The 12,145-nt window shown below is 33.7% G+C and overlaps 1 protein-coding gene and 1 long non-coding RNA gene across 2 annotated transcripts in view; one reads left to right on the forward strand and one right to left on the reverse strand.

Moving 5' to 3' along the window:
- Window positions 1-2,324: 2,324 nt before the first annotated feature.
- The window catches only part of LOC100371483 (E3 ubiquitin-protein ligase HUWE1-like), a 105,515-nt gene continuing 95,694 nt past the window's right edge, over window positions 2,325-12,145 (reverse strand). Inside the window, exons 74-77 of the mRNA XM_085496764.1 lie at window positions 7,773-7,878; window positions 6,304-6,603; window positions 5,966-6,156; window positions 2,325-3,371 (exon numbers count right to left, since the gene is read on the reverse strand). Coding sequence (XP_085352890.1) covers window positions 3,269-3,371; window positions 5,966-6,156; window positions 6,304-6,603; window positions 7,773-7,878 — 700 coding nt within the window. The 3' untranslated portion in view covers window positions 2,325-3,268. The remainder of the gene's footprint in view (window positions 3,372-5,965; window positions 6,157-6,303; window positions 6,604-7,772; window positions 7,879-12,145) is intronic.
- Window positions 9,777-11,034, forward strand: LOC146747477 (uncharacterized). Its single transcript, XR_014929030.1, has 2 exons — window positions 9,777-9,999; window positions 10,871-11,034. It is a non-coding gene; the product is annotated as an uncharacterized LOC146747477 (long non-coding RNA).

Below are 12,145 nucleotides of genomic sequence, written 5' to 3' on the forward strand. Positions count from 1 at the left end.
AATCATATGACCCTGAAATTTGAATAGTGGTACTTGAGGTAGAACAAATGCGGGATTTAGAAATATAACTGCAAGGAGTGATCAGGGTGGTTGTAAGTGGCTGTGGGACATGATTTGATATTTCAGTCATAAATCGTGTTCACAACAGTTGTAACACTTTTGCCAGTCACCATCTGCAACTGTAGGCAAGATCTATAATGGTTCACTTCCTATCTTTCATTCAATATCTCGTTCGACTCCTTATTATCATCTTCACCATCTAATTTGTTATTCGCCGTCCCTCAAGGTTACGTCGCTGGCCGATTCTGTTTACACTTTACTTTATTTGTGCCGAGCTGAAATCTAACATGTTAATTCTCAACCTTGGCAAGACGCAGGTTAATCATTTTTCATCACGTTTTAAAAAAACATTAAGATGTTTAAGTCATTGAGAATTGGCGAATCTGAGATAAATCTTTCTAGCTCAGTCCGTAATCTTGGAATACATTTAAAACTGCTGGAGCACCATGTTAATCAGATTGGTAAGTCAGTTTACTTTGCACTTTACCGTATTAGTAAAATTCGGACTCCATTGAATGAAGCGGCTACGATGAAGTTTGTCCATGCATTTGTGAGGTCGAGATTAGACTACTGTAATATTATATTTTATGGATGCCTTTAATTTCAGCTAGACAAACTCCAATCTGTTTAAAATGCAGCAGCCAGACTAGCCAATTGTAAAAAAAAAATATGACCATAATACATCTATACTTTATGATTGGCATTGGTAAAGAAATAAATTTTAAAGTACTGTTTACGGTCTATAAAATTGCAAATAATTCAGCTCCAAATTATTTATGCGACTTGATTGACAGTTATGAATCGGGTCATAGTGGCCTCAACTCATCTAACACTGATCTTTTGTTATTGAAAAGACAAGATTCAAAATGTACCACACAAATATATGGTTGGCGTTCTTTTATCAATCATGCCCCCCCCCTTGTGGAATGAAATTCCACTCCCCATTCGTCAATCAATATCAATGTTTTTAAGAGAAGTCTGCAAACTCATTTGTTTAGAAAGACATTTCTTCATTTAAATCCAATTTAATGGTAATGTTATTTTTAAAGTGTTTTAAAAACTTTGTATTATATTTTTTTATAATACTGTTTTCTCTTAATGTAATTTGTATTCATGTTTTTTACATCGCTTAATAAAATTATTATATATTATATTAGTTATGCACATTGAGGTCATATGAAAATATAAGGTCATTTGATGTTAGTCATCTCTTGTTTGACGTCTTCAATATAGCACCAAATGCGCATAACCTTGACTGCAAGAGATATGCATATGTTATGCATATTAATGAGGTCACATCACCATATAGTCATCTGATATGCTAGTCATATCTCTATTCAAATATCTCAATTATAGCACTACCATAGTTTTGTGTTCTTTTCCCACAATTGCTTGGGATATTCAGTATGCATATTAATGAGGTCACATTAACCAGTTTATACGAAGTAGTCATGAATATGCAGTTTCAACATTGAAGTAACGAGATCTGTGGATTATTCAAATGCATCTGTTATAAGTTGGATGGAAATTTGATGAGTGATTCTTAAGATATCAGTGGAATACCTATAAATCGGCTAATTCATGCAAATAATCGGTAAACACAAAATTAAACATTGTATACTGCTTAAAATCTGCCAATCTATTATTAAGTTATGTTTTTCGGTGGAATTTCTATAGGTTATTTCAAACTGCTGTTTTTGCAGGGTTGCACCAAATTGGCCCACTTATATGTTAGTTATAACACCATTGCAAAGATCATAAACTATGTCCCTTCAGAGTACCCCGTTCATGCAGTAGACGAAAGAAACCCTATGCAATCGAAGTTCCAACACTCAGTGGGGCATTTATCAGAATCACACGCTACCATGTTCTCTGTTCCACAACATATACTTCCGCTGAATTGAAACAATCATTGACTTTGTCTTCACGAACACAACGACTCCATATAAACAATGACCTTTGGCCCGTCAGTTTTAAGATATTCTAGAGGACTCCCAAAGTATGTTCGTAATATTTAAATTCACCTTATCGGAAGGTAATTAATTGTTTGCTGCTAGATTCGCAAGCAAACCTAATTACTGAGTAAACAACGGAAATGATCATGGAACCTTTGATCATAAACCAGTTGTAACTCCATCTGTCTTACCTCCATGAGTAAACGAAGTTATAAATCAAGGGCATCACAAGAACCAGTTCAAGTACTGGATAATTTACCACCTCTACAGACTGATGTCAGCACACTACTTAAACAGAGAGAGACATAATAAGGATTGTTCATTTTATTTTTTACAGCATTGCTGGTATGCAAAATCAAATGAAAGTCTGTCCCTCAGTAACAAAGCATGCTACGATATCAAGTAATGCATTAAAGTTTCTGTTCATGGATATAAACACCAGTTTAAACTCTGTCCTTGGTCTACCTCTTCCCTACAACCCAATATACCTTTTAAAGGCAATATTCCGAGACATTCAAACTAAACAAAAACAATATTTATATATCTGAAAGTGATGAATTATTAGTAACATGAAAATAATTGTCAATATACATGTGTTTAAATTCTTGCCAACCAGTCATTTATATTGAACTTTCCAAACTTCTATAGGCTATAAAAACACTCAACTAAAGAAGGCAGAATCTCATACAGCAAATGTCCTCTCAACTTTCATTAAGCAAAATACGCTCACTGCAACCTTGGGTTGAGAATAAATTTACCAAAATATTAAAGTTTTGATTGAACTTCCTTATCTGTATAGAAAGTTCAGATTATTATGTCAAGTAAAATAACAAATTTACATATTCTGCAAGTATAGCAGAGTTCTATTCTCTTGACACATGTATCAGTTAGTTTAAATTTTCAATTACGCCAAAAGAAAAAGTGAGTTTTGTTTTGCATACATACACACATGTACATGCTGAAAATTACTTCTTTTGAATGTGACTGTACAGACTTGACCAGGATAGAGAGCACAAAGTGCACAATCAAGTGGACTGCTTTAATTTTGTAAGATATGATGTGGTGTAAAACAAATGATTTATTTACTGTGGCCTAACCTGAGACAACTTGCTATACATTGTATTTACAGGCATGCAACTCAAATAAGTATCTTTTCACATTGTTGTACATTATAAAACTGTAGCAGGAAAACAAGTTGAATACAAAAAAGACATGTGACAATTGACAGGATTGTGATGTTCTCTGAAAGTAGGTTAGGCAAGACCAAATCCCTCTGTACATTCAGTAATAGCCAGGTATATCATATGCCTTAACTTGTCGTATGTCTCATAAGCAGGAAGGTCAAGCTGGTTGAAACTGCAAAGAGATATGGAAAATAAATTTGTAAGTTTCATATCGTCTTTCACACATCAGATACATATAGTGTGCCCCTCTAATAGGACTGACTTTGTGGAGATCTTAAGTAAACAAAAAAGTTAGGTAAGCATGTTAATGTGAATTTCATATTATAACGATAATAAGATGTTTTTGAAGACAACTATACATTTATCAAAGCTAAATCATAGACAAGTCATGGAATAAGCCTAACTACTTGCACCAGCAAAATGTCATATCGGCTTAGAGAGCATAATATTCACAATCAATGCTTTTTCAAATCATCACAATGACTTATTCTTGAAATTTAAATTTTTTAAAAACATTTAACATATGACAGAATCATAAATAACTGAGTATAAGCCCAGGGGCCTGAACATGTATAATTGTGTAAATTAGGGGGTGGGCTTATACTCAGGGATGAGAATGAGAATTTTAATGTTCAGCTGAAATTAAAATAGCCGGGGACCAGGCTGACATCGTTAACAACTTCCGAGTCTACGTCCAAGCCATTGGTTCTGCTGGGTGCCAGGGCAGCTCACTCAGAGCAAACCTAGCCAATCATGCTTATCGTTACGTATTACTTTGAACAATTTGGATTTTACGTTTGCACTGAAAAGAGTCATGAACATGCCGCATTGGAGACACCGCGAGTTGTCTCCCTTCGACCATACACTGGTACAGACTTCTTGCAACCGACAACAATGACCCGACAGTGTGTTTACTTCCGGTGAATAAACAAGATTTGTATTCTTACCCCCCCCCCAAATTTTCTCTCGGAGTAGATGTGGGGAATATTACGTCTTTTTGAGGGAAAAAATGCGAAACGAGTTGTCATTTATTTCAACAACACTTTTTACAATGAAGAAACAAACATTTTCATAAAAATACACACATTTTATTACGGTGCAAAAATAGGTAGGGTATGTGAGAAAACAGTCGAAGGCAGGATCTTTATCATTATCTTCGTTGTGGAATGTTTTCGATCGTACGCAAACTCTTGATACACAGCTATTCCCGCTAGGGAGTTTTTCATCATGATTTGACCTGAACAACCTTCCTTTCGTTAAACCAATGAAAATGCTGCGTCATACAGACTAAGTTTTCCGATTATTGACGAAGTAATTTTTTCAACGCAATGCAGAAGTAAATTACCGCAATGTTAAAATGCGATCTATTAAAACAAAAAAACAATGATTTTTTTCCTAAAAGCTGTTGATTCGCAATTTTCGAAAGGTAAACTGAGGGTGGGGGAAGTATTTAAACCTTTCACGGCCGACAACAAGTCATGTTGAAGAATAGTTTGCTCGTTCACACCTCAGTCACGATAGACTCAATGGACACGATTGTCCGGAAACGTGAAACGATGTTCAATGACCAGATTTCACGACTTGACAATCACATTTTTGTCATTTGGAAAACCACTACTCAAAAGTAATATGGATTATTTCAGTATTGCAACATCAGGGTTCATCTCGAGTAAATAAAAAGGTCTGAACTACCGTACCAATCATGATTTTTATGCAACGAAATACACTTTTTACATGCATATTTTAATAATAATACCCTGGGCCTATATTCTGGGATGCCCTCAACTTGTAAATATTTAAAAACAGAGGGGTGGGCTTATACTCGGGGAAGTACGATACTGTAAAATACATTATTTTTGCTTTGATTTAATTTTCACTGAAGGAATGATTCAGTGAAAATAAAATCCAGCAAATAAACCTTTTTTTTTTCTATATTTTACATTCAACTTGTCAAAAATCAGTGAAAATAAATTCTATACAAAATACCAAATCTTTTCAGTGAAAATTAATTCCAGTTAAAACAAGCCATGCAGTTATCAAATTTAAGATGTATAGTTTTGTTTATAGTGAGATAGCTGGAATATAATTATAACTATTGTTTAACATTTAAATGATTGACATTTGCATCTGATCGTCAAACGAGTATTGAGAGATATTGCTCTGGAACAGCATTAATTAAAACAAAATCAGCCATTTTAAATACATGTATAATGATTATATATAATTTGAACATAGTCAGTCAAAGCATGTCAGAGATATGGCTCTAGAAGCCCATTCATTAAAACAAAATGGCCACTAGTCAGCCATTCTGAATCTGATCTAAAAAATAAAATAACGTGCATCAGGAACCTGTAATGTCTAATGTATTACCAAGTTTGAACAAAATCCATCCAGAAATGCCAGAAATACTTGATATTTGATGATTTTTTTTCACAAAAACGATGTGCATCAAGGTCCCTATAATGTCCAACATGTATACCGAGTTTGAACAAAATCCATCTGTAAACAGCTGAGAAATGCTTGATTTTGAGAACAAAAATGGCCACCATTCAGCATCTTGAATCAGACCGTGAAACAAATTGATGTGCATATGTATAATATCGTGTATGATGTATGTGCGAAGTTTGATTGTGATTGGCCCAGGCATTTCTAAGATACAGGTCCGAATGGACGGACGCACAGAGGTCAAAACACAAGTCCCTGTTTTCAGACTGCATCCAACGGGGACTAATAAAGTATTCTACAGTAGATATTAAAGAGACCTACCAAGTATGAGCAACGGGCAATCTGTCAGTAGATCTATCATCTCGATGAATCTGAAACTTCTGTGGTCCATTCATACCTTCCAATGCTGTGAAACCCTGTAGTGGTACTTTAGATGTACCAGTGACAAACTGTAAGAAATTTGCACGCTCAGCTTGATCAAATGAACGCAAAGCTCTCCAAAACCATTGCACCTATAAAAACAAAAATTCGCAATTGAGCTAGCAGAACAAAGTCATTACTTAGTTTAGTTTAGAATGATATACCCTAATTAAAATTAGTGATAAATTAGTAAAAAAATGTTAATATTTTCATCAGCAACATATACAACAGCCATTTACCTGCAATGAATTGAGCTGATACTTATGGTACTCTGTATTGGCTTTCAAATCGTCAATATCAATAGTTGGTAATCCGGAGATGAGTAGTTCTAGTTCTTGCTCATTGAATATTGATATCAATCTCTTTGGAATGATATCATAGAAACCTTCAAGAAAACTATCAATTTGTTTGCGAATAGCCCCAGTCATCTTCATCTGACAGACTAAGTTGACATATTCATGTTTGTTTTCTTTTGTGACTATGATATTACGACCATTAGGTTTCAAGTCTCTGACTTCAGTCACACCAAATTCTTCAATCTACAGACAGAAAACAATTATACACATCATGTAATTGCTGCTTATAAAGTAGCAAGTTGCTGAATATGTAACTATACTCTAGAACTAGCATATCCGTTCTTTGAAAGATATCCTTCTAGTCAAATCCTCAACTACCCTAGGCTAAATCATGATTAAGATCTGGCACTTTTCAATATTGAATGACGAACAATATGATTTCTGATAACCCATACAGTATTTGCTCTATTATAGCAGTGTACACGTATGGGCTTACATGAATTGTAGATCTGTGTATATGGGTCAAAATAAAACAATAATGCAATTTTGTTTTATTTTCCATTAGAGACGCATTTCAAAGAGCAAATACTGCGATTGAAGCATATTTGAAATTTACATTTAAAATTACAACTCAATTTAATGAACATAAGTGTAAAGAAATAACGCATCTTACGATCGCTAGTCAGCAATATTGAAACAGATAAAAATTTAATAACATATTACATCTAATTTGTTTAAACTATGTGTGTGATCAAATTGGACACAGCTGCAAACAAAGGTTCTAACCCGAGCTTGTCCTTGGACTCAGGCTTACATACAATCAAAACAAGACACATCAGATTCATATTTATAATGTCATGTATTATAGTGCTCTAGGACCCAGCTACAAGAAATTAGTCGCAAGAGCCCTGAACTGATTCTCCCAAGACATGAATCAGGGAATCAAATTATGGTACTTCATAGAAATTTAGTGAACTTATGAGAAATTCCGTAAATGGTGAGGGGCAAGAAACATGATGATGAAATCATTTTTTCAACAATATGTCTGACACAGAAACTGAAGACAAAGAGTGATTGTGTATCCATTTAAACAGATGTTACTATTTATATTGTCTACACATCACCATGTGGCACTTATGCCATGTAGGACAACAAAATGGAAAGACACAAAACGGGATCATGTAGAACATCAAAATAGATCAGTACAAAAGTAGGGTCAATTAATCTGAAATTTTTAAAAAAAAAGGGTTATTGAATAATTCCGGCTGTGATAAGGTTAATAAATAGAGATCTGTATTCATTCAAAGTGCCATCTGTGATGAAGTCCACTCAAAAATGCTTAGAACAACATTTATCAATGACATGGAGGTAAGTTAGCTAGTAAATAAATATTGGTGTACATTTGTACTAACCTCTGTGCTGAAGGTTAAATCGTAACCAAGTTCTTTAACGTCATGTTCAAGAAGAAACACCAAACCCTGATAAAAAGCATAATCTTCACTCTCCATATCTATGTACCTAGTAAAAAAAAATAAGCACATTTATATTTTTTGTTCCACTCATTTGTACTAAAATATTTGAAACAATGATATTAATTCAGCCAAAATTAAAGCTGATATTTTAATAGTCATATTTTTTTCAGTATTATATTTTGTGGATATTGTCCAATCATTGTACAATTCACTTCTGTTTCGATAACCAGCAACAAATTTGCTGAGAGAGGTCAACATATAATACTTATATATGTAATATCAAAGTTATCTGACTTAAAAAAAGTCGAAAATATAATTTTTTTACCAAAAATGACAAAAATATTCACCAAAAATAGAGAATTTGAGATTTTGAGATGAAATGAACAAATCTGAGAAAGAAACATCCAAGGTACTTGCAAATCAAATTTGAAAAACATTCTGACTTGCGATTTCAAAGAAGAAGTTAAAATTGTAAAGTTGACGACAACGGACAATAATATGAACAGCACCATCGTGTCGACTTTGCGGAGCAAAAAAATAGTCATAAATAATTTTAGACTCAACAAATAGTTTGGTTTGTTATTTTCACAAATAAAGGCACACCAGAATGTGATCACAAGTTTGTTACCTGTGTTTTATGTTTAAATGCATTCCTTGTAAATTATTAATTCTACTCTGTAGTTGTCTCTGGTGGTAAACAAAATTGTCTACACAGTCAATCGCAACTAGAGAATTTTATTCTAATCATGAGTACATAGGTTGGTTGTGATGTCTGATATTCACCATGGCCAGGTGTGCATGACATGGCAACTCAAACCATTGTTTTCCTCTTTTTTTAACACTGAGTCTAGCATGATAATTTCATCTGCATGCAGGGGAAGGTACTTGCTGTACAAGTTTGAATCTTGTGTTTTATAGAAGTGAGCATTTGAAAGCAAAAGCAAGAGAGTAAAAAGAAATTTGTTGGCGTGCATTTTTGCTTGTGAAACTGGCATCACAACAAGATCACAACTTTCAGTGTTTTTGATGACACAAATAAAGATATTTTACAACTATGACCTGATACAAATAAAATATGAGATGCAACAATGGAAAAGCCATTTATATATATTAGAGACTAAAAACGCATTAGGTCATTTGACAAAGTGATCTGTAGTGCATGTCACCAGCAGGTTTGGTAAGAAAAGCATGTTTCAATTATAATACAAAATTGAAACATCAAAGTGATCAGTGTTTCTATTAATGACCTTGCATATTCCTACAGTTTGAATCCTGATATTGCAAAATTATTGAAAGCTATGTAGATCTGTAAGATCTGCTTTCAGCTGTATGTATAATTGTATTAAAAAAAAAGGTGACCAAATTGAACAAGCAGCCTCTCGGCTGAGATAGCTCTGCTGTTAGCAATGCACATTTCAATTAAAGAACAGAAGATATCATTAGAAAATGAACAATATGTATAGTATCAAAGCAATGGGACTTGCTGTTTTCAACAAGAATTCAAAAATATCATTTTTCACCATAAATGATTGTGGTTTTTAACAAGAAGAAAAGGTCACTTTTTACCAAAAATGATAAAAATATTCATCAAAATTAGAGAATTTAAAATATCATGAAATAAACAAATTTGAGAGTGGTCCACATGTAGTATCTATATATGTAATATCAAAGCAATTGGACTTGCAGTTTTTAACAAGAAGACGAAAATATCACTTTTTACCAAAAATGACAAAAATATTCACCAAAATTAGAGAATTAAAGATATCATTGACACGGACGACGACGGACGGACAATCACACGGCAAATGTGATATCCCAGAGTTCAATGCGTTTTGTACCATCCAATATACACTTTATCTCCGCACGAGGGCGCAATTTCAAATTGAAAGAAAAACTAGCATACACGCTATTACCATTCTATGACCTCAATTGACCCACCAGCCTCATTCCCAACTTGATACTGGAATTCTCATTTTTTTGATGTATTTAAAGTTTTTTACCCGGATCGTTTTAACCATTTCAATAAATAGTTATAGACTATAATTGATTATGCGAAATTACTGCATTTTTGGTGGTTTTTGGCCTACTCCTCTCACTGTTATGTTAGAATTACCGCGAGAGTGCCTCCTATGGATTGTCAACATGGCGGCTCACAAAGTTACGTTCGGTAAGTTCCTTTTTTTTACGTTTTACACACAAAAAAAGCAATTTTTAGAAAATAACGTTCGATTTCTTCAATTATTGGCGCCTTTTTTGTTGCAAAAATGCTGGTCGTGAAAATGAAAAACGTAATTTTGTTGGGGATTTCGAGAGCTTTACAACGATATGTAGATCGACCATATACACGTTATGTCCCTCATAGGAGTAGTGAATAAAGTGTCATAATGTATTTTGTCATTAATTTGCATACCATATATTCACTATTGAGATAATATATACACTATTGAGATACTATGGGTATAGGGATAAAATGAACATTTTCCATGTATCTGTTTTTGATACCAATGCATTTCATTCGTTTCTCTCAATATTATTTTCTGACATATTATTCATAATAAATTATGTAATATTAAAGTGAGAATATACTAAATATAGTTAATAACAAATGATTTTCAAAAAAAATGTGCCACGCCCCCTCCACTTGCCCCATTTCTCCAGTAAACGTGACACACATTGATGTGTTTGAAGTTGAAGAATTAATACCTAGAAAATAGTGTCATTACAAATTTGACAATTTAGGCTGACTTTAGAATAGTTTTACCAAGTGTAAATAATAATTTATTATTATGACAGATTTTTTATATTAAATATTGAGATTAGTTTAATAACAAATGATTTTCAAAGAAAATGTGCCAGGCCCCCTCCACATGCCCCATTTTTTACAGTCAAAGACTTCATAGAAAATAGTGTCATTACAAATTTGACAATTTAGGCTGACTTTGGAATAGTTTTACCAAGTGTAAATAATAATTTATTATTATGACAGATTTTTGATATTAAATATTGAGATTAGTAATGCATCTTGTGTTTTGTTTCAGATCTTTTGTGCTGAACTTACCATGGACAGTTTGCATGTGACGAGTGATACCTGGCTTGATTTTATATACAACATGGAGATGTGATGCACATAGTGTGCATTTGTATTCCTTGTGTGTGCCAAATAAAATTTCAAAATGTGATTCAGCAGAATCCAACAAATTCACTTCAGTGTGTTCAGTGTATTTAATTTCAAATGCTAGTGAAGCTGCTTCAAGTTTCTTATCAAGTTTGTTAAGATCATCCTTTTTAGTAACTTGAAGTAACTTTGCTGAATGATTTGCTTCATTAATGTCAACCTTGGTATCAAATTGGTCGACCAGTTTTGTTTCATATTGCTTCACATTATGTTTTTGATCTTCAGATAACTTTGCAAACTTTTGTATAAATTCCAGTTGTTGGTTGATCTTTTGAGCCTCGTTGAAGAGCTTGTCAATTAGTTTACCCATGTTTCTCAATTTAGCATGAAGGTGATCCATAGTGTATTCATTTATGGGGTCATACTTTATAAGAGGATGATTACTCTGACCATTACTTTTTTCTTCTGCCCATGAATTCATATCCGCAAGAGTGATAGACATATCCCATTCATGATTTGGATTGTGACATTTATGAACTGTAGCCAAACATAAATTGCAGAAAAAACTGGTATTCTTTCTCTGCAAGACCACACTTTTATACTTTTCATCTCGTTCCAGTTTTCTACAGTATTTCATCCCCTTTATATCATGTTGGGCAAATTTTTCAGTGCATGCCAGAACAGGAAGAATATCAACTTCTATCAGTGCATCACTCTCTGGGGCATTTATAATGGCAAATGGAATGTGGCTTGCATCAGAAGACTGGATTTGGATTTCTCCATACTTCATTACCATTATATTTTATCAGACGTATAGCACCACTGATGGCAAATACTTTGAAATTTTGGGACACTCCCTTGAAATCTTGGAAAGTGTGGCCACCCTCACCTACAACTATTTCTAACTTCTGTCTCTCATTTTCATCAAGGTCATAATCCAATTTCTTTTCAGTCAATATGTTGAGGACACTTCTCCAAACCAGGCCTTCAATATCATGAACAAACCAGCCCTTTTTATTTTGAGAGGCAGTTTCTGACACCATAGTGTGGAACCGTTTCAAATTATTTCACAAAGTGGTTAATTTGAGAATTCTTGGAACATTTTCTTGTGTTCTCAGAGATTTCTCTAAACCATCATTGTCAGATTCAGATAGACCGCCCCCTAGATGGATAAATATGTGTTCTGCTTCAGAATCAT

This window comes from Saccoglossus kowalevskii, chromosome 3, assembly GCF_978046115.1.
Source record: "Saccoglossus kowalevskii chromosome 3, keSacKowa6.1, whole genome shotgun sequence".
In the NCBI taxonomy this organism is placed as follows: domain Eukaryota; kingdom Metazoa; phylum Hemichordata; class Enteropneusta; family Harrimaniidae; genus Saccoglossus; species Saccoglossus kowalevskii.